Consider the following 23,744-nt stretch of genomic DNA (forward strand, 5'->3'; position numbering starts at 1 on the left):
GCAGGTCTCTGTCAAAGGGGCTGGCCCACAGGAGATGGACAAACCAGACATGCAGCCCTCAGCACTTGGTGGAAGGTGTAGCCTTAATGAGGCAGGCCTCCAAGTCCCTCTGTCCAGATGGGGGAACAAGATCAGGCAGGGGTGTCGGTAGGTATGCAATGGAGTTGACAGACGGACCCCCCCTCAAATCCAGGCCCTGTGCAGCCTCATCCTTACCACCTGTCTGGGGCCCATTGTGAATGAAGCACATGAGCGACTGGTGGGTTAGCTTGATGGCCAGAGCGGCACTGTGGGACAGCCCGACGAGGACTTCATTCGGCTCTGCTGTTGTGACGCGACATGGATTTCCAACCGCACGGGCCAAAACACGGTGGAGCGGACACCGTTCAGCCTCAGTCCTGGTTAGCCCTGGGGGTGGGCGGGAACCCTACAGCAGTCAGGCACGGCTTGTAGCACCCGAGACGGCTTTGAGGTCTGTATGCAGGGCATGTTAGAGAGATCGCATGATGTTAGACACGGGTCATTCCTCTCGTGCAGACAAGGCTGCTGGAGACCCTGCGAACGTGAAGAGATGGTGCCTTTCTGCTGAGTCCCCCTCACTTTCTTCCACTGGTCTCCCAGTTGGCCTATCCACCTCCGACCCTCCCCCATGCTCCCTTATCTCTCAGAATAGCAACCGTTTACACAACAGGGGCTGGAGGTGCAGCAGCATCGGGGCGGAACCACACTTTATATAAAGCTAAATTATACCTTAGGAGGATAAAGCTAGACCAAGCACCCATAATTACACTGACTATAGCAAGAGGTCCTACACACAGCCGGGCAGGGGCAGAGGGCGGGGAGAGAGCGGCAGGCCTTGGACCCCTCATTATACTCAAGATAACAAGAGATCCTTCATGCAGGCAGACAGGGCAGGAGGCAGACGGGGAGGAAGGGAGGCAGACCTCACACATATAATTATAGTGGCCATAATGACATGAGGGAGGAGGGCCTGATCCAAAGACTGCTGGGGTCAGTGGGACTCTTTGCACGGACTCTAGAGGACTCTAGAGCAGATTCCGAGAGGCTGATGGAGAAAAAAGACGGGGAAGAGAGCGACCTCGTACACACAAAGCTATCCAACAAAGAGAGTGGCGAAGATTGCCCAGTGGATAGGGCATGAGCTCGGTGCTTGAAAGACCTCGATTTAACTCCCAGTCAAATCTGCTACAGTCTTCCTGCATGGTTAACTCAGCTCCCCATTGGTAGAATGGGGATAGCCCTTCCCCACCTCACAGGGCTGTTGAGTGGATAAAATCCATTCAGGATGGTGAGGTGCTCGGAGACGGATGGGGGCAATATAAGCACCTAGATAGACAGTCAACAGAGGCACGTGAGCTTTTGGTAGGAAAGGCAAACACATGCGTGATGCTCATCTGGCTGAAAAATACAGCTGAAGATCCTTGAGCCTTTCAGCCTAGCTAAGCCCTACTTTTAAGTTCAGAGGAATGTAAGCCCCAGAATTTAACTAGCACCTCCAACGCTTGGTGGTGGAGTGTGCGTGCCAGAGACTTTGCTTCCCAGCTGTTTTCTACGTACCAGCAAATCTGGACTGGTTTATGGTTTCACACGAACATCAAGATGAAATCCCCTTATGGGACAGTCCGATAGAATTTAATAGAAAACAGTGATCTTTCTAGGGGTTTTTCAAACTATCCTGTAGAATCCAGCAGAGAATTCTCCCCCACCTTCCTTCGCTATGAAATCTTTGAGACTGTTAGAGTAATTTCTGTAGAACCCTGTTGGTTTCAGCCCTCTTCCATTCTACAGGACTTTCCCACAGGCATGTGATTTTGCCTGGTTTTAATGTGAAACCAGGAGAAATTCAGCAGCTTCAGGAAAGGTTTGTGTTGAGAATTTGAGTCCAACACTCAGAGTGAGCCAGGGCAGGAAATAGAAGTATGTGAACCCCTCAAAGCAGGGCAAAGGGGAGGAAATGTTCTAATGCTTCCTTGAAAACCCAAGCCATGGGAGAAAGAGGTGCATGCCTGGGTGTAAATAGAGTAGTGGCCACACAGAGATAAATGCTGCAGCCATTTGTCTGGTCGCAATCATGCTCAATCATGGAAGTTTGGCCTGAGTAGGACATCCAAAGTTTGCCCCTATAGGCCTGATCTAAAGCCAATGGCAAAAATTCCATTGACTTGAGTGAGCTTTGGTTCAAGCCCTTTGTCACACGTGATCCTGAGGTTACCTTTCAGGTCATCTGATCATAAGGTTCTCCACTGCATTTGTGTAAACCCAGAACGGATATGAATGGAATTACACTGTCATACATTAGTGTTATCGGCCAGCTGGATCTGGCCCAGAGATAATTATTCACACACTTTGATAGGGCGCCCTAAATAGACATAACACTTCAATAATTAGAAAAGACATGATTGCCTACTCAGAAAAGCCTACAATGTAATATATTATCAAGGGCTTGATGGTCACATACACAGGTTTCCCCCCCTGTAACTTCACCGACTTCAGTAAAGTCATTCCTGGTTTACCCCAATGCAAGTGACTAAAGGATGGGACCCAACATCTGAAAAATTAGACTTCCAGATAATTGGGGGCTACCACCTACTGGTGGTGGGCTACCAGAAGATGAGAGAAAGGATGGCTTTGTGGTTAAGACCACGAACAAGGACTTGGGAGATCTGGTTTCAATCCCCAGCTTTGTAACACGGCAAGTCACTGTGCCTCAAATATAAAACTGGGATTGTAACGCCCCTTTTGTCCGTTTAGAATATAAGCTCTTTGAGGCAGGGAGGGTCTCTCATGATATGTCTGCAGTGCCCAGTACAATGGAGGCTGTCGACACTAATGCAATACAAGTAATACTGATAGACAAACAGATAGCTGGCTGGGCTGCACGCTGTTCATACGTGGTTAATTACACCGAACGCAAGGTCTCCTATACAAACAGAGAGATGGAGGGAGGAAATTGGCAATTAGATTCATTTCCACTGGAACAAACGGGGCAGAAATATAAAGCAGGAGAGAATTTGGACAAGTTGGTTCTCCCCTGTGTGAGACACACTGACTCACTCCCTGGCATCTCTTCAGCCGCGTGCCCACATGTGAGAGCCGCCGCGATGCGCTTCACAAGCGTTCTGCAGAGCACGTGAGCTGCCGAAGCAGCCCCAGCACCTCTCCTGGCACTAAGACCCAGTGACAGGAGTTGCTCCTACTCTCTGTGGTTCTGCGATTGGCATGTTGTGGAGTCAACACGTGTGTCTCATTGTTAACAGCTCAGTGCCCCATGGGCGTGGGCACCTTTGCTGGCTTGAGCTCAGACAGATTTCCTTGTGGTGGTGTCAGGGAGACTGCCCAGACATGCTCATGCTTCAAACAGGCTCGAGGGACCCTGTAAAAAGGCAGATCAACCCCTGCTTTGATGCATCTTCTTCCCTGCTGGGAGCTTTCCAGACCCAGTCAGGCCCAGGGGAAAACAATACTATTAACGAAACACCCTACACTCATACAGTAGCTTTCATCTCAGGATCTCAAAGTGCTTTAGAAACAAGCCTTGTGAAACAGACGGGCAGGTAATTATTATCCTCATTTTACAGGTGGGCACAGATTGATGACGTAACCTCCTTACATTTGCATGGCGAACCATCAGCAGAGATGGGTGTAGAACCCAGGAGTCCTGGCTCCTAATCATCCCTTGGCAAGGTACCCCAGGAGTTATACGCCTTCTGGGAGGAAGTAGCCAAGTGTTAGATATTATTTCAGTGACATCAGGTATAACGCTAAATAGAACTCTCATACTTCTTGCTCTGAAGAGTGTAATTGCATCACTGAAAGAGATACTTGGCATAACAAGGGGCCCAATAGAGTATGATCTGCAAAGCTATGGGTTTGGTGCCCAGCGGAGGTCTGTCTGGATCAGATGCTCTAAGAAGACAAGGAGCTAAAGACATGTTTGCAGCACTTGCTGTCCCACACAGTGTTTGTGAGCCAGTGACTTCCACCTATCCTTGCTCAGCCCTGGGGACACTGATCTGCTCGATAATCCTTTGCACAACACACCTGGGGAGACGGATACTGCAAGGTGTTGAGCAACCCTCAACTACCCCTGAAATCCAGGCAGGTTTACCTCTCCACTTTTGTAATTATTTCTATTATTGGCAGCACCTCAGGGCCCCAGTGTGCTGAGTGCTGAACGTACACATGGTGAGAGACCATCCCTGCCCCAAAGGGCTTCGGGCCAGATTTTCTGAAAGTATTTAGGCACTGAACTCCCACTGAAATCAATGGGAGTTAGGAACCTTAATGTCTTTAAAAATCCCACCCTGACACAACAGACAAAGGCTGGGAAGGGAAACTGAGGCACAGAGAGGAACTTGCCCAAGATCACTCAGCAGGTCAGCGACAGAGCCATGTTATCCTTCACCCAACACCCCCTGGTCAGGAATCGGTTGTTTTCCTCTCATGCAAAGCCTGACATTCCATTGACCTCCAGGGAGAGAGCTGCTCACGGCACTAGAGGCAGCCACCAGACTTAGGCTGCCCTGAAATCTTCTGGGGTTCCGAGTGATCTCCCTGGGAAGCTGCTGAGCCCCCGCGGCAGAATCCAGAGTCATCCCTGACCCCCGGCAAACAGCTGTGAGCAGACACTGACTAGATGCTAGCAACTGGGGGTTGATGCATTAAGTGCTAACAAAACGTCAGACATTTTGGGATTGGGGATTGCCTGATCCTAACCTTTCTCATTTCCTAGTTACATACTGATACGTATATGCCATATAGCGGCTGCATCCCACCAGCCTCCCTTTACCACATGGGGCATCTTGAGATCACCTTTCATTCAAGCCTCAGCACCCAATAGGATAACTATTATCCTCATTTTACAAGTGGGGAAACTGAGGCAGAGCACAGCACTCAAGAGTCCTGAGGTAAGAGTCCTGAGGTTCAGCCCCTTGCTCTAATCACCAGGTTACTCTGCTGACTAAAATGCCATTTCTGCATCTTCCCCAATTACACTTTTATACGAACGCTGATACAGTCTGCGCCTCAATCGGGCCCAAGACCAGAGAATCCATCGCTTAACGAGGATAGCACGCTGGCAATTGGTTTCATGCAGTTTAATAGATTTCCCCTTCCCTTTTACAAGTACATGCCTGAGTCCTGCTTAGACAACAAAATGGAGCTGTGGTGCATCATTAACGATGCAAACAACATAACTTCTGCATAATATTTTTAAAATATGTTGGAGGGGGAAAAATGAATGCCAACTGGGCATAGGAAAACATTTTTGTTTATAAGCACAGAGACAATAGGATGCAATAAGCATTCAAAAGTCATGAGTCAGGCCTCAATCAATCATGAGATTGGCTTAAAGAATGTGAGATTATTAAAAAAAAAATGTTCTTTTCATTTGCCTTCTGGTTTCTGAGCCTGTAGGATGCACTTGGATCCCATATTCAGGATTTTTCCCTTCAACCACAAGGACTAGAAACTTACTTAAGAAAAAAGGAAAGCTGAAATGTTCATGACATCATTAGATTCCAGAAGCTGAGACTTTAAGAACAAACCCATGCCAAATATTGCAAGATTTGCAGGAAGATTTAGTGACACTGAGTAATGTGTCAGCCATGTATCTTCACCTATTTCATTGGGCACCTTGTACCATTCATTCAATATAAAGTGTGCAAAAATGACACCTGTTACAAGTAGAAGGGCATTCCATTCATTGGATGGATTTATTGTGGATTTACTGTGGTACTACATTCCCACTGGAGCTATGAAACTTATGGGCCAACCTTTGGGCCTGGTCTTGAGTAGGATAAAAAGGTGTGTAGGGTGTGTGTGTGGGGTAGTTAGATTATGTTTAGCTATCATGATCTAGTCAACATATCATAAAACTCTTTTGCAAACAACTGGAAATTGCACCCTGCCAGCAATTGGTGGTCAGTAATCAGTTTAGCTGAACCAGGATGGAACTCAGTTTAGCTTCAAGTGTAAACAAGGAACAAGCTGTAGTCAGCACAAGTTCAGCTAACCCAGGTTAACCCTTACTCTGACTTCAGAGGGAAGTTAGAATGACCTCAGATTTAATACAAGTAAAGGATCACGAGGATGACTGGCACACTTTCTTAGTTTCCTCTTCGTTTTCTTTTGTTCTTGTGGACCACAATAGAGGAAGTATCCAAGAAAGACTCTTGTGCCAACATCCCAATTGAAAAGCTCTAAGAGGTTTGGCTAAGGGTCAGAGGAATCGCAGAAATGTATAAGCTAGAAGATACCTCAAGAGGTCATCTAATCCATCCCCTCACTCTGAGGCAGGAACAAGTATACCCAGACCATCCCTGACAGGTGTTTGTCAGGAATGGTCTACATATACATAATCCTGGAGTACTCAAACTTGTGGTACTTAGATGAACCTTTAGCGGTCTTCCCATCGCTAAATACTTAGTTGTCCCAAGCATGTCTTAAATACAACATAGGAACGACCGTACTAGACCAGAGCTGCGGTGGAGCTAGACCAATGTCCCATCTCTAATGGCTAGCGGTACCACCTTCTACAGAGGAAGGGGCAAGAAATCGCCTAGTGGACAATTCAGGAATAACTTCCTGATGTGTCAAAGGCTAGTTATGTCTGTTTATATGTTACTGGAATGCGCTCAGGCTTTGGTGATGAGGGCGGTACAAGAAACTATATAAAATAAAAGAGGGAAAGTTTCTCCCTAATTCTCTGAGCTAGAGGTTGCCTTGTGCCCTGAAGTTAGAAATGTATTTCGATTGCCAAGGTCCGAAGCAAACCTCTTCTTTTTGCAAAACTTGGGGTGTTTGGACCTAGAACATTGGTTTGACCCATTCCAAAGAGGACAAGGAGGGGCAGTCACCATGGTTAGATCCAGACTTATGCCCTTCCAAACTTGAAGAGCATCTGTATCTAGCGTGTTGGCTAGAGTCCCCTTTTCATATGAATGAAGGCATGGATTCTCTTGCCATTTTTGTCTTCATCTTTCTCTTCCCTTTAATCTCCCAGGGATGACTAGGGAGAGGAAAGATGATGGTGGATGGAGAGATAAACAAAGATATACTCTACTGAGGTGCTTGCCATTATCAACATGCTACTGTGCAACAATATACCGTTTGGGAGCTTTCTAATCTGTTTTTTTGCAGATAAAATGAATGAGTGATCTCTCTTGGTTTTCCCACATATACTGCCTCGTCCATCCAGGTGGTTTACTGACCCCCCCAAATGACTATTTTAGAACGTGATTAGGCGATTTAGAATATGGTGGAGGGAGTGCGAGAAAAATCCTCCAATCCCATATGCAAGATTGGAGAAGGAGAGAGAGAGAGAAACAAAACTCTGTTTTGAAAGTTTGCTCGACTGGGGAAATCCAAATGGCTTATTTACATTCGGTCTGAAATTAATGCACTAAAGCCTTTCAGATTCAAAGATATTCAGAGAAAGGAGGGGGAGCGGGGAAGAGAAATGCCCAGAAAACCACAGCAGAGCACAAGCTAATCAGTGAGCTCCTGACACATCAAACACAGCTTTGCTTTCACCGATTTCCATACCTTGGCTGCTTACCCTGGCAGCATTTGCCCCAGTGTCTCTCGGCACGCTTGGGTGATGGTGTATAAAACATTTTCGCTGCTGGACCATGAGGCGTTTGGTCACCAATGTTTGTTTCTATGAAAAGTTACTTCCTTAGCAAAACCACAAATAACTCGCCAGCTCCACACCAGGGTTATTATTATTTGTTATTTATAGTGTTCTGGTGGGTAGAGACATAAAGGCATAGGGACAGCCAAGCTGGTCAGCACACAGGCCCCTCTCTGACAATGGCCTGTGCCAGCTGCTTCAGAATCACTGCAAGAACTCCTGTCGTGGACAATTTTGTAATCCATGAGATGGGGTATTAAAACAACCTATCCCACCCCCTTTGTCTGGCTTGTGGATTGAGGCTGGGCTTCTCAAGGGCACGCTAAGGCATTCAACCCCCACGGAGTATAAAATAGAATCTGGCCACCTTCCTCCCTTTGGCTCCTTGAAAATCCCACCTCTGGCACAGGGAAGGTCTCTCACTGGCTATATGCAGAGCACCCATGGAGCCCTGAGCCGAGTAGCAGCCTCTAGGCACTGAACAAACAACAATCAAGGTTAAACCATTCAGATGACTTGGCCCAAACCATGTCCCACTCCCAGCACGGTACAAGGAAACCCTTTTACCAAGGAAACGCTCACCAGTTCAGGACACGGCAGAAGTCTCAGCACGGAGAGGCCCCGGTATTAGAGGGAGAGAAAGTTTGTGTACCTCGGAGCAGACCTCCCCCCTCAAATTAAAGAGGAGGAAAGTAAAACCAGCACGGCAAAATGGAAACGCACATAGCTAAAACACCAGCTGTTTGAACAACACAATACAACATATTTCAAGAAAGGTTAAAACTGGAAATAAACTCCTGTATGAGACACTTAATTTTTCTGCTACCTACAACAGCTAAAACCCTATTGACTTCAGTGCAATTCCTCCTGATTTACACCACTGCAAGTGGCTACGTCTTCACTTCAGAAACGAAGTGTGTCTTTACATGGAGAGAGAGCTATCGTAATGCAAAATCCTAGTGGTAACAAGGCACAGGCAGTTTTTCTCTTGATTTTGCTAGCTGAGATCAAGCTTCTCCCCCCCCATCATTCTTGAGGTAAACACACACCTTCATTTGCAATGAAGACAGCCACAGATGCGAGACTAAGTCTCCATGTGATGAACAGCGAGCCAGAAACGAACAAAAATAATCATGTCCCAATGTACATTTGAAGCATTAAGCTGCCTGTGCATGACTGGAGACCCAGGCCCCCAAGGGGAGAAGGTCTGGTGGGGAATTAGAGAGGATGATGTAGTAGCGGAGAAGTTAGCTGAATCTTTTACTGTGGAAGGTCACGGGGAAATTCCTATTCAAAGGATATTTCTTACAGGAGATCAGAATGCAGCCTTATTACTATTTATTTGTATTAGAGCAATGCTTAGAGACTTCAACAAGCTAGCTGCTGTATATGCACAAAGAAACAGTCCCAGCCCGGCCAAACATACAATCTAAACAGACAAGAGAGAGGGGTTCTCCATGGAGGAGGTTACAGAACATCTTGAGATGCTAACATGCAGTAAGAGCCCGATTCAGCAAAACATTTGTGCACACGTCCAGCATGTGAATAGTCCCTAAGGGCTTTGCTGAATCAATACATGTGTCAGCAAGACTGAGGGTTGTGATAAAACCAAGGGACCCAAGATCATAGAATCACAGAAATGTAGGGCTGGAAGGGACCTTAAGAGATCATCAAGTCCAGTCCCCTGCACGGAGGCAGGTCCAAATAAATCTAGGCCATCCCTGACATGGGTTTGTCCAATTTGTTCTTAAAAACCTCCGATGAAAAGGATTCCATAACCTCTGTTGGAAGCCTGTTCCAGAGCTTATCTATCCTTATAGTTAGAAAGTTTTTCCTCATATCTAACCTGAATCTCCCTTGCTGCAGATTAAATCCATTACTTCTTGTCCTATCTTCAGTGGACAAGGAGAACAATTGATCACCGTCCCCTGTAGAACAGCCTTTAACGTATTGGAAGACGGTTATTAGATTCCCTCTCAGGCTTCTTTTCTCAAGATTAAACATGCCCAGTTTTTTTAACCTTTCCTCGCACGTCGGGTTTTCTAAACCTTTGATCATGTGTGTTGCTCTCTTCTGAACTCTCTCCACTTTATCCACATCTTTCCCAAAGTGGTGGCACCCAGAATTGGACACAGTACTCTAGCTGAGGCCTCCCCAGTGCTAGGTAGAGCGGGACAATTACCTCCCAGGTCTTACATACAACATTCCTGTTAATACACCCTAGAACGATATTAGCCTTTTTTTTGAACGGCCTCATATTGTTGACTCACATTCAATTTGTGATCCACTATCACCCCCAGATCCTTTTCAGCAGTACTACCCCCTAGCCAGTTATACTTCATTTTGTAGTTGTGCATTGGATTTTTCCTTTCTAAATGAAGTACTTTGCACTTGTTTTTACTGAATTTCACCTTATTGATTACAGACCAATTTGCCAAGGTCATTTTGAATTCTAATCCTGTGCTCCGAAGTGCTTGCAACCCCTCCCAGCTCGGTGCCATCTACACATTTTATAAGCACACTCTCTGGACCATTATCCAAGTCATTCATGAAAATATTGAATAGTATTGGACCCAGAACTGACCCCTCCGGTACCTCACTAGATACCGCCTCCCAGTTTGAGAGCAAACCATTGACAACTCCTCTGTGAGTACGGTCTTTCAACCAGTTGCACCCACCTTAGAGTGATTTCATCTAGACCACATTTCCCTAATTTGCTTATGAGAATGTCATGTGGGACTGTGGCATAAGCCTTACTAAAATCAAGATGTATCATTTCAACTACTTCCCCCCATCCATGAGGCCAGTAACCTTATCAAAGAAGGAAATTAGGTTGGTTTGGCATGATTTGTTCTTGACAAATCCATGCTGACTACTTTTTATAACCCTATTATCGTCTAGGCACTTACAAACTGATTGCTTAATAATTTATTCCAGTATCTTTCCAGATATTGAAGTTAGGCCCACTGGTCTATAATTCCCTTGGTCCTCTTTGTTCCCCCTTTTAAAGGCAGGTATAATGTTTGCCCTTCTTCAGTCCTCAGGGACCTCACACGTCCTCCATGAGTTCTCCAATGGTTTTGAGATTGCTTCAGTTAGTACCTTAAGAACCTTAGTATGAATTTCATCAGGCTCTGCCCTATTGAATACATCTAATTTATCTAAATATTCTTGAACCTGTTCTGGCTTGCATATCTTCCCCCCCTTTTTGTTAATATTAATTATGTTGAGTATCTGGTCACCTTGAGCTTTTATTAGTGAATAATGATGCAAAATAGGCATTAAATCTCTCAGCCTTCTTTATGTCATCCGTTATTAGCTCTCCTTCCCTGCTAAGAAGAGAACCTGCACTTTCCTTCATCTTTCTCTTGGTCCTAATGTATTTAAAGAACGTCTTCTTATTGCTTTTTGTCGCTCGCTAGGTGTAACTCATTTTGTTCCTTACACTTTCTGATTTTGTCCCTGCATACGCGTGCTATTCTTTTGTACTCCTCTGTCGCAATTCATTCATGTTTCCCCTTTTTACAGAATTCCTTTTTGATTTTTAGGTCATTGAAGAGCTCCTGACAGAGCCATATTGGCCTCTTCCTATTCTTCCATACAGAGGCAAACTCCTCCTTGACTTCACTGGGAGTTTTGCATGAGTGAAGGCTGCTGGATCAGACCCTGAGGCATTTAACATAGCTTTAAAAACAGCAATTATCCTTGAAGCTTGGAAAGCTGATAATACGGTGCCTAGCAAATCCAAGGAGATTGTGGGAACTACAGCCCAACGAACCACACCACAATGCCAGGGCAAATTATGGAGAGCCTAGTTAAGGACATGCTGGGTACAGTAATTATATAACCTTACAGGGTCCAACTAGCATAGGTTCTGCCAGGGAAAATTGTGCCTTTCTAACCTAAGAGTTCTTAGAAAAAGTTAGTTGAAGAATAGATAAATGTGAGCTGATGCACATCATTATTAACGAGAACAATAATTTGCACCCATAGAGCACCTTTCATTCTAAGTTCTAGCTAGCCATCTTAGGGTTTTGTACAAGGGTCCAACTTTACAGAACCTGATCGCAGTGCACTTTACATTCATACAATCTCATCTCAACAAGCCTGTGAAACAGAAAGTGATTACTACTCCCACTTTACTGTGTGTGTGTGGGGGGGGGGGAAAGGAGAGGGGGAGCCAGAGAGGTGTCCATCCAAGGCAACATAGCAGCAGAGCTAAGAAAACAGAATTTTGCAGTCCTTAATCCCAACTCCCCCTCTGCTCTAACCAGTAGACAACATACCCCTTCTAGAAAAGGGAGGAGAATCCAGAATTTCTGGGGTAGTACTGAGTATAGACAGACCAATCTGGGCCTGGGATCATAACACTTACCTCAACTGGGAATAAACTCCTTTTAAAAAGGCAGCACAAAGCTTTATGGGTCTAGTGCAGGGGTAGGCAACCTATGGCACACGTGCCGAAGGCGGCACGCGAGCTGATTTTCAGTGGCACTCACACTGCCCGGGTCCTGGCCACCGGTCCGGGGGGCTCTGCATTTTAATTTCATGTTAAATGAAGCTTCTTAAACATTTTAAAAACCTTATTTACTTTACATACAACAATAGTTTAGTTATCTATTATAGACTTATAGAAAGACCTTCTAAAAACGTTAAAATGTATTACTGGCACATGAAACCTTAAATTAGAGTGAATCAATGAAGACTCGGCACAACACTTCTGAAAGGTTGCTGACCCCTGGCTTAGGGTGACCAGACAGCAAATGTGAAAAATCGGGGCACGGGGTGGGAGGTAATAGGAGTCTATATAAGAAAAAGACCCAAAAATTGGGACTGTCCCAATAAAATCAGGACATCTGGTCACTCTATATGGGCCACAGATTACATAGCTGTTGGTCTAATGACTGCAAAGCAGTCCAATGATTAGGCCATTTGGGTGGAGCAAGTCATTTCTCATGGAGACCTTAAATCGTCCAACTTGCTTTCCGTGCAAATTTGCATCTGCTCCTGAGAACGTGTTGCACCTGGGTTCTTAGCCAGGGAATTGAAAGTTGCCAAACTGGGTAAACACATTCCTGCTTGGTGCATCAGAATTGACACCGGTTGCGAGACAGGCTGGAGTGACGGCTGTGCAGCCTGAAGTCATCTGTTTATCCACAAAACAGGTACAGCAACAGGGCCAGATTTCCCCACCCTGCCAACATGCCTGAGTCCTGACCTGGAGCGGCCACATATAGTGAGGAAAGAGCAGTTCAGTCTCCAGCAATGCCTGTCAGTGCCACTTGGGATGGCTATTTCATGACGAGGACCCCGGCCCACTAGGAACCGAGACCTGCCATACATAGAGAACACCAAACAGTCGTCATTCGATACCATCTTTCTGTCATTCCCAAGCAGGGCTACAGTTAGCCCAAGAGGTGAGAATTTCCAGCTCCCATTGATAATTCCCTACTCTACCCAGACCCGGGCTCTGCATTCCTCTTTCAATCAGATTATTTATCCTGCAGCGGAAACAGAATGGAACAGGCTGGTCCAAGGGTGCCCATCAGCAAAACCAACAGTAAACAGTGGTCAATTTGGTGCTCACATCCCAGGGTACAAAATTCCAAAGCTCAGCACAAGAGGCTATTATCCTACATCAGACGCTGCAGCCCGTGACCTCTACTGATACTGCGTTCTCTTTAATTTTCAACCTCCTTATCCAGGGAAGGAGACATTACAGCCAAACCTGGAATGTACAAGACAGAATGTATACCTGGGTAGAGAGGGCAATAAAAATTCCAAAATGATATGGGTGTTAAGGTGCCTTATGCAGAGTTTGGGGGATTAAAAGAAACCTACAAAGCACTGGCCAAAGGTCAAGCAGAGGCCCCTTTATCTCTCCCTTCCTTGTAGGGATGAGAGAAGCTTAGTTCTCACCAGATTTCTCTGCTGCTGGCTGGAGACATCCCTGGTAAAGCTTCGCACATGTTCTTTTGGGCATGCATATTTCCTGTCGCCTGAGATGGGCCTGAGCTGAAATGCAGGGTTTGAACTTCAAGGTGTTTGGAATCTGCACCTACTTCTGGATTCATTTATCATCCAGAACCTCAGCTGGCATCAATCAGTACAGCTCTGTTCAAGTCAGTGGCGCTACGATGGTTTCCACCTGCTGAGGATCTGGCCCTAGCGCTCTGAATTGAAACAAACCACAGATCTGACTAGCCATGAACTCTGCAAGTTTGAAGCCAGGGTTCAAGGCTTGGGTTCAGGACTTTCACAAGACCTAGCTGGAAATCAGAAGTGACAATAAAAAGCCACCAACACTGACAAGTATCAGAACATTTCAGAACCTCAGCAAAGGTTTGGGGAGGATGAGAAAGAGGGTGTTTCTCCTTTTCTTCTTCTTCTTTGTATTGGACCTACCCCAACCAAGAACAAGGCCCCACTGTGCTAGGTGCTGTCTGTATTCATAGGTTACATCTATACTGCACAAAAAACCAACCCCACAGCAGTGAGTCTCAGAGTCCAGGTCAATTGACTCAGGCTCATGGGACTTGCACTGCAGGGCCAAAAACAGCAGGGTAGACATTTGGGCTCGGGCTGGAACCTGGGCTCCGAGACCTTTCCTGTCACTGGGTTTCAGGGCCCTGGCGAACATCTGCACCTGCTTTTGTTTGTTGGTTTGTTTTTGCTGCGTAGACTACATGTAAGGGAAAGTCTCCACCCCAAAACGCTCACAATCTAAATAGATAAGAAAGGCAAAAGGTGAGAAAAAGGGAGTATTGTCACCCCCATTTTAGAGACGGGGAACTCTCTCCCTCTCCCTCTCCCCCTCTCTCTCTTTCACACACACACACACACACACACACACACACACACACACACACACACACAAAATTAGGCCAAGACTTTGCAAAAATGATGAATGATTTTGGGTTTCTACCTTTAAAGGGGTATGATTTTCAGAGAACGGGTGCTCAGCTTTGTCGGGAATCAGGCCCCTTTAAGATGTCTCCAAATAGGGCCCCCCAGAAATGGAGGCACCCCAAAAGACTAGCCACTTTTGGAAAACATTGGCTGCTGTGACTTGCCATGGGGCACCGTGTAGCAAAGTGAGCTACTGAACCAAGAGCTACCGAGGCGCACAGTAGTGCTTTACCCAGAAGACCATGTTTGGTTATGGCATCTCCATTACCCTCCCATGCAGCCTGGTGTTGAGAAGCCAAGGAGAGGACAGCCCAAGCACAAAGCAGGCGAAAGAAATGAATGATGTCCTGTACGTAGGGCCCATGCTGAACGCAGGCCCTGACACAAAATCCCCCAAGGAAGGATCAGGCTACGGGGACACAGAAGGAGAGATCACAACTGCCATGCACATCTTGTTACACTTCTGGGAAAATATGAAAAACTCCAGAAAAAGAAAAAGGGGCGTTATCTGGTTTCTGCAACTCTCAGAATCTCGGCAGGCGATTTCAAAGGAAATTTAATTAGAAGCTAGAGGAAGAACACAGCACTCTAGTGGCAAACAGCAGAACCCAGTTGAGGGATTGTTTTGTTTTGTTTTGAAACTGGAATCTTTGAAAATGCCAGAAAGAATCCTTTTTTTTTTTTTTTTTAATTTTAAACAAATGCAGCAGTTTCACTAATTGCAATGAAACTTGGAGAAGCAAAATATAGATGTCAGGTGTTTGGCGCAGAAAGCTTTTTATTGTTTTTTTGGGGGGCAAAATGAAAAAAAACTGGTTGGTTGTTTCTAATTTTTTTTTGAGAGGCTGTTTGCACACACATTTTGCAATCAAGTTACTTAAACTGGTGCCAGCTCTTGTGTGGGCTCTCTCAATTCAGTTTAAAAAAGATTTATTTTCACTTAGTTTAAACCTGTTCCTGAACTGTGCAATAAGTGACATGGCAGGCAGGCAGAGTTGTAGAAAGAGATCTTCACTGTGCCAGGGCCGCCCAGAGGATTCAGGGGACCTGGGGCAAAGCAATTTTGGGGGCTCCTTCCATAAAAAAAAGTTGCAATACGATAGAATACTATATTCTCGTGGGGGCCCCGGGGCAAATTGCCCCCCTCCTCCCCCCGGGCGGCCCTGCATTGTGCATGCAGAGAGGCCAATGTTACATACTGAGAGGACTGGCCACTGGTTTGCATTCCTAAACTCCGAGTGTCACACAAAACTAGGTCCCACCTGAAATCTGGCCCTCCTTCTCTAGTTTCACTCCTTATATACTGTCCTACATAATCTTCCAACATACGCAATTTAAACTAAATCAAAATAAGAGCATCCATACATGGGTTTGCACCAGTTTAATTAAGGGTAGGTCTATACTGGAACTGGAGGTCACTTGGTATTGAACAACGTTTTGATTAAAAAACGAGAGTGATATATAATTAACGTGTCACACATTAAATGGAATAAAAACTGGCTAACTGATAGGTCTCAAAATGGAACTGTAAATGGCGAATCGTCATCAAGCAGATGTGTTTCCAGGTGGGTCCTACTGGGACCAGTTCGTGGCCCTGCGCTATTTAACATTTTTATCAATGACCTGGAAGAAAACATCAGATCATTAGTGATAAAGTTTACACATGAAACAAAAACTGGGGGAGTGGTAAATGATGAAGAGACCAGGTCATTGATTCAGAGCGATCTGGATGGTTTGGCAAATTGGGCACATGCCAACAATATGCATTTGAATACAGCTAAATGTAAATGTGTACATCTAGGAACAAAGAACGCAGGCCATCCTTACACAATAGGGGACTCTCTCCTGGGAAGCAGAGGCTCTGAAAAAGATTTGGGGGTGGGGTGGGGTGGATAATCAGCTGCCAGCGTGACACTGTGGCCAAAAGAGCGAGTGTGATCTTGGGCTGTATCAATGGGAATCTCAAGTAGGAGTACAGAGGTTATTTGACCTCTGTATCTGGCACTGGTGCAACCGCCACTGGAATATTGGGTCCAGTTCTGGTGCTTACATTTCAAGAAGGAGGTTGATAAATTGGAAAGGGGTCGGAGAACAGCCACAAGGATTGATTAAAGGATTAGAAAATCTGCCTGATAGACTGAAAGAGCTCAATCTATTTGTCTTAACAAAGAGAAGGTTAAGGGGTGACTTGATTACAGTCGGTAAGTATCTACACAGGAAACACAGATTTCATTATAGGCTCTTCAGTCTAGCAGAGAAAGGTCTAACACAATCCAATGGCTGGAAGTTGAAGCTAGACAAATGCAGACTGGAAATAAGGCATAAATGTCTAATGGTGAGAGTAATTAACCACTGGAACAATTTACCAAGTGTTGTGGTGGATTCTCCATCACTGGCAATTTCTAAATCAAGACAAGACTGGCTGTTTTTCTAAAAACTCTGCTCTAGGAAATATTTTGGGGAAGTCCTCTGGCCTGTGTTATACAGGAGGGTAGACAAGATGATCATAATTGCCCCTTCTGGTCTTGGAATCCATGAGTCTATCCCAGTGCTAGCTTGGATCATGCTAGTACACAATAGCAGTGTAGTCGTGGCTGCGTGGGCCGTGCGATGGGCCAGCCGTGCGAAGACGTGCCTAAGCTTTCAGACAGGGATGTACTTGGGGTGGCTAGCTGTCCTGCCACCTGTGCAGCTGCAGCGACGCTGCTATGTTTAGCGTGCGAGCTCAATCCGAGAGGGCGTGACTATATCTACCCGAGCTGGAAATTACACCGCCAACTGCCGTGTAGACAGAACTTAAATCGCTTTCAAGCTGCACCTGGCGTTAAACTGGTGCAACACTGCAGGTAGATGAGTCCTAAGTACGAATTTGGCAGGGAGGACAAGTTGTCAGCCCGTCTCAGGTCTGGATAGAGCCCACCAAAATATCGGAAGTCCCCGCCCCTCAGGTGAGGGAGGGGCACCGAGTCCACAGATCAACCAGGGGGACAGAACCGACAAGCTATCTGACTGACCACTCAGGAACGCACAGTCCTTCACACATGCAAGCCAGTGGCTGTACTTAAGCTTCCCCCATATGATGCCCCACAGCAAACATTTCTGAGGTCTCATTCTCGACTGCCAATACCTCTGGGGTGCCCTGTTTGTATCCCTGACTGTCAGGATCGTGCCAAGCAGCCGGGCTTTCCCCATACGGCCTGACAGCAGTTTGGAAGTGGTGCTGGCTTGCTAAAACCAAATGATTCTGGAAAGGAATCATGGGAGTTTGATAGTTTGTCCCCAAGTCCCAGGATGCCAGCAGGTTCCCGAAGGTATCTGACCGTGCAACACGAGAAAAATCCCAGGAGGCAGAGAATGTAGTGGTGGAATAGGGCACCAAGGGAGATGTGCCAAGAGTGCAGTTATTTTGAAAAAGCAGAGAGCTGCATGATTCATAAGAGAAGAGATTTAAGCTGGCGTAAATAAAGCGGTGTGAATGCACTCTTTTGGCATAGTTACACCAGTGGAGCTGTAGTGGAAAAACGTATACTGGAAAAACTCTCCCATGTGGACAAGGCCTCCAGTCCCAGCACCTCCTCCATTGATCTTGATTGCGGTACGGGCAGGACAATGGACTGGGCAGGGCGGCCTGTGGTTTGCGCCCCAGCAAACCCAGCTCAGCAGAGCTCCCATTTCCAGAGAAGCTGAGCTCCGAGGGAGACTTCTGCTGCGCCCTCTATGAAAGAGGCATTGTCTGGGCCTGTCACAGGGGCTGGGCCTGCGGTACAGCGGGGCTGGGCTGGGGCCTCGAGACAGAACTGCTTTCAGCCCCATGTTATACCTCAGGGCAAACTCATTGTGAATGGTCAAAAAAACCACTGTGTGTGTGTGTGCTCGCATGTTAAGTACACTCCCCTTTCCCCCGCTCAGACTGAGGAAGCCGCAGAATTGCTGGCTACTGTAGCCAAGCCGGGGAGTGGATGTCAACGGGGAGCCCAGAAACGAAGCACCGTCGGCCAAGGCCTGCTCCCAGTTGTGCTGGGGAGTCACCGGCAGCCTCTGACAGGGGCAGAGTTGAGCTCACTGGGTGTGAGATGCTTACGCTGCAGGTGGAGTGGCCAGAGAGACTATCTGGGGTGCATATGACAGAGAGGGGAGGAAAAGTTGTGTGTGTACCCAGGAGAAAGAGGGCAGGGGGAAGAGAGAGAGGAGGAGTGTAGAACTTGTCCAAATTTTCCCATCAAAACCGATTTTTTTGACGGAAAATGGCTTCCACCACCCCAAAAAAAGCTGTCCCAAATATTCGTTTCTTCTCTACATTTTTCATTTTTTCTTCAGCCCCTCCCAAACGTTGTGCCAGCTGTTCCCTCCATTTGTTCTATTCTGGAAAAGGGGGAGGGAAATGAAAAATCAGAAACGGGAGATTTTTTTGGGGTGAAACAATAGATTTTTTTTTTAAATTCTCTTCAAAAATCAAAAGGCCCAGATTTTCTTTGCCCCTAAATGCCACGTGAGAAAATAACTGATATTTTCCAACCAGCTCTAGGGAAGTGATGGAGAAAGAGAAAAGTCTATAGGGCATTCATGCTAAAGTAAGGTCATAGAAAGACTGGCCCATACGAGCCAACAGGCTGCCATATGAAGGTGGCATCTAAGTATGGGCCGCCTGTGCTCACTCGTTCACTGCTGGACATGAAACCAGCAGATTCTCATCTTTCTCTAGCGCTGTCCTCTGGTAATTCAAAGGGCAGGGCCGCCCAGAGGATTCAGGGGGTCTGGGGCAAAGCGGGGGAGCGGACATAAAAAAAGGCGCCACCCGCTGCGGCGCTTATACTCACCGGGCGGTGCTCCGAGTCGGCGGTGGCGGTGGGTCCTTCACTCGCTCCGTGTCTTTGGCAGCACTGAAGGGCCCCCCGCTGCCGAAATGCCGCCGAAGACCCGGACCGCCGCTGGGTGAGTAAAAATTAAAAAGGCGCCTCTAGCCAGGAAAGGGATTCTCGGCCCGGGCTTGCCTGGGGCAAATTGCCCCACTTGTCCCCTCCTCTGTGCAGCCCTGTCAAAGGGGCTGCTTTGATGGTACCTAGGTACCTGGGTCCAGCCCTCCCTGCGGTGAGAAGAAGGTTGTGATAACCTGGGATCCATCTTCAGAGATGGTTACTAAGAGAGGGGACAGAGATCCCAGAAGAAATATCCAGGTCACGTCATTTTTCACAAGGTAGAAACCGCACGGCTCCATAGTGAGGAATGAGACTAAGAGTGGGGAGACCTGGATTCTGTCCCCAGCTCTGCCACAGGTTCGCTCGCCTTGAGCCTCCGTGCACCTCAGTTTCCCCACCTATTTTATCAACTCAATCTCACCAAGTTAATTTGGCTTCCTGAATTATATTTGAAAGGGTTATTGGGTTCAAATCCCCCCTTCCCAAGAGACAAGGTTTCCGCAAATAACACTGTGCAGACAGACTGGATGCCATCCCCGGATTGCCCTGCAAACAAGGATGAAAATCCTGCAAAGGGAAAGGCCGCAAGGAGCAGCTGCTCTTACCCTGATGGATAAAAAACAACAACAAACATCTCACCTCAGTCCTCAGCAAAGAGCAGGAATGGACTCTTCTCGGTGGAATTCTGGCTCTGCATGGACCAGGGAGTGTCTCCCAGGAAGCAATGGCACTTGGTGCCTTTTCAAACAGGGGTAGGAGCTTCTGGTATTTTGAAAGCTGAGAACTCTTGCCCTGTCGAACCTCTGCTATGTAGCAACCTAGATCTAGGCCAAAGTCCCATGCCCCAAGAGCAGGCTGTGAAAGAGATGGAACCCAGTGGTGCTAGCATGGGACTTTGAAGACTTGGATTCAAGTACTTACTCCATCACAGACTGCTGATGGGTATGTCTACATTGCCCGGGTAGACAGAACTGCACCAGTGCACTCAAAATAGTTGTATAGATGTTGCGGCACCAGCCAAGGCTTGGGCTAACTTCCCGAGTAAAACCCACCTAGCCCTGCAGAGGTTGTTATGGACTGCTCACCCACCACTGAAATGAATCCACCTCTGGGGTGGAAAGCAGTGGCCATTGATGCACAGAATTCTTCCCTGCGGTGCAGCCACCTCTGTGGTGGAACATGTCAGCCGCTAAACAGCAACAACACACAAGAGTTTGGGACAGAAAGTGGAGAAGTTGGAAATCTTGGGGGAACATAACAAGGGAATGTATTCTCTGAAATCTGGGCCCTGGCACATTCCAGGATAAGTCCATCAGTGGAATTACACCAGGAATTAATTTGGCCTCTTTTGTGTCTCACTCTGACAGCACACACAATAGGCTGTGTTTCACCTTTCGCTGTCAGTTTCCTGCTCTGACCCATTCCTCTCAATCTGCCCTTCAGTGTAGTTTCTCCATGTAAATATCTGCGGAAGCCAATTGCGCTGACAATGGAGGTCCTCCAACTGTGCGTGACATCCCCCGGAAAAGCCAAAGACTCCGGCCCAATCAACATTCTCATTACGGCAAATGCAAATGAAGGCATTATGGTGTTGCCATAATAACAACAACGGGACAACTTTCACATAGCGTTAGAGTTCTACAGCAGGTAATATTAAATTACAGGAGAGCTTATTACGTATACAACTCGCTCAGAGTCAGCTGGCGAAGAGTCATCATTTAGTAGCCTGGAAACCTCTTCTGGTCAAATTGATTCCCCTCCCCACACACAATAGCTACATTCCAAGAGAAGGCTTTCTCAGAGCCAGCACACTGCAGCTAACACAGCGCGATGCATGGAAAGAGAGCAGGACTCTCACGGGTAGTGGAATTTCACTGGATTTGCTCCAGGGCGAGGAGGAGATGGAGGCAATCAGGGATCCAGGGAACCCACTTATTTAGGGCCTGATTCTGCAGCCCTGACCCCTTTTGAGGAGCATTTACTGAGCGATCTTACAGGCGTCAAGGGACTGAGCGCCACGTGCCATGAGCAAGGGTGGCAGGATCAGGCTCTGATCCACCCGATGGTCTCCCCATGGTTTGCCATCGGAGCACTGATCTTCTCTGATCTTTGGCCAGTCCATGGGTACCGGATGGACCCCCCTACATACAGCAACCCAGAGCCTCCCCACCTTCCGATTGTGGGGCTTGAAGCCAGATCTGGGGAAGGAATAAAGCAGACAGCTTTCTCCGGGTACGGAGCAGGGGCTAGAGGATGTTATTAAATTTAATAGGATCAGGGCCCAGAGCGAGGGTGGGGGGAAGCCGCATCTCGCAAGGAGCTGGCCCAGGCCCAAGAACACGCGGCGACTGAACGGAGACAAAAGTTCTTGTGAGAAGCCAAAGCTTCAGTGCAGCTGCATCAGGGCTCCCACTGCACGGTCTGCAACCCAGGCAGGAGGCAGCAGAAAGAAACCCAAGCTCCCTTTCCCCCCTTCGGAGAGGTTACGTCCCACACAGCCAGCGTGCGAGAGCACAATAGTGTCTTTGGAGAGAGAGAGAGAAAATATGGGAAAGGAAGTGGTGGGCTTTAAGCCTGGAGGTGAGCCCCTCGCCAATAAGTCTCTGCAACATTTCGTCTGCCTGCTCTTTAACCCTTTGGCTCCCGCAGAGCCAACATCCTCTCCTCTTCCCAAGCCAGGAAAACAGCTCAGCAAGCACCTTTCATCTCCAGCGCCCTTGCTCCCACCGATCCTGGCTCTTGGTGAAGTCCCATTAGAAATGGGAAAGTTACAGAAACTTTGCGGGAAAGTTTCACACAAACTTTCTTGTCCTAGTGGCATCATCCCCCGCCCCACACCCACAGATCACCAGCTGGTGGGGTTCCATTAGCTTCCCTGGATTTTCACCAGCTGGGGTTCTGATCCCCATTGTGTGGTGGATATTCACACAGGGCAGCTGGTGGAAAACAGCACAGCTATTTTAAGTTCAGTGGAGCCATGCTGATTTCCACCAGCCGAGGATCTAGCTCACGTTGTGCTCAGCCACAAAGAGCTACAATTCTCTTTATAATCCAGTAAGTTGGACAAAGACTTCTACTTAACAAATAAAAAGAACAGGGAAGCCTAGGGCTCCTGCCAGTGGCCAGAGAGAGACAAGTCCCTGTAAGTTTAAAGCGAGGGAGACAAAAGCCCCTTGTGCTTACCTGTGCTAGTGGGCAGGAAGGGTGTCTGATCCGGCACGGGGTCTCCATTGAGTGAGTCAGAATGGCTTGAGAGATCACTTCTCAGCTGGGACATCTGACTGGGACCTGCCAGACACACCACATGCAGATCAAGACAGTGAGAGAGAGAAGCTCACTGAAGATTGCTAAACAACCCAGCCATGAGGAACTCTCACATGGAATGAATCAGCATGAAGACTTTAGGTGGGGAGACAAGAAGGAAATCGCATAACCCCAAGAAGTGATTTCTAACTCACCCGGGCAGGACACCTCTCCCCAACTGCCGCATCCACATGCACAAAACTTTGCTTGATTGTTCAGCTGCAAGAAACTCCAGTTCTGCATAAGCTTCCCTCCAGACACATTTCAGTCCCAGCTGCATTGAGGAATCCTGTGATCAGCCAATTCCCACCCCCAAGAATACACAGACACATTGGAGAAACTCACTTTTTTTGTTTACACTTTAATGGAGCTCCCACAAGTGGAGTGTCATCCTATCGTCCTCTCCATATGAAGGTCTCCTTCAGGTCTCTGCAGCTGCTCCCTTCTCCAAACACCCCACTCCTCCAGCCCTCTTCAACTAGATTTCTTCAACTTGTCTTTCTTTCTTCCTTTATCTTTACATATTCCTTAAAAATGCCCTTCCTGGTGCCTTGTCCCTGCCAGGACTGTCCTGCACTTTCAAATAAAGAGGACACTTCACGTCTTTATCTTTGCAGCTCTTTCTTCAGAGCAGTGTTAGGTTACAACTGGACAAGTTTGTGCAGTCTATCTCCAGACTGTAAGCTCTGCCTCCCGTCTCTCACACAGGAAATTGCATTCAGGGCTGATTACCCAGTTTCCTTCATGCTGGAGATATTTGGAGTTCATGCAGCCTATAATAAGCTGGTTGGCACTACGATTTAAAAAAAGCAGCGAGAACAAACAAACAGACACAACAATCCACAAAGCCACTTTAAAAAGGAACGAAAAAAAAAAAAGCGGATTTCTTTTTTGGGGGAGTAGAGCCAAGCAGTCAAAGTATGGTGGGGGGAACAGGGAAAAGTGGGACGAGCATGGGCTTA

At 47.1% G+C, this 23,744-nt stretch overlaps 1 protein-coding gene across 2 annotated transcripts in view; it reads right to left on the reverse strand.

The window, feature by feature from the left end:
- MDFI (MyoD family inhibitor) overlaps positions 1 to 23,529 on the reverse strand; it is a 40,425-nt gene extending 16,896 nt beyond the window's left edge. The window contains exons 1-2 of one of the 2 annotated variants that reach the window (XM_024110339.3): positions 23,128 to 23,529; positions 22,663 to 22,767 (exon numbers count right to left, since the gene is read on the reverse strand). In XM_024110339.3, the coding sequence (XP_023966107.1) occupies positions 22,663 to 22,756 (94 nt within the window). In that variant the 5' untranslated portion in view covers positions 22,757 to 22,767; positions 23,128 to 23,529. Of the gene's footprint in view, positions 1 to 22,662; positions 22,768 to 22,937; positions 23,108 to 23,127 lie in introns of those variants that run through there. The other variant, XM_024110338.3, reaches the window with a different exon arrangement.
- Between the last annotated feature and the right edge of the window lie 215 nt (positions 23,530 to 23,744).

This window comes from Chrysemys picta, chromosome 4 (assembly GCF_011386835.1).
Source record: "Chrysemys picta bellii isolate R12L10 chromosome 4, ASM1138683v2, whole genome shotgun sequence".
NCBI lineage: Eukaryota > Metazoa > Chordata > Testudines > Emydidae > Chrysemys > Chrysemys picta.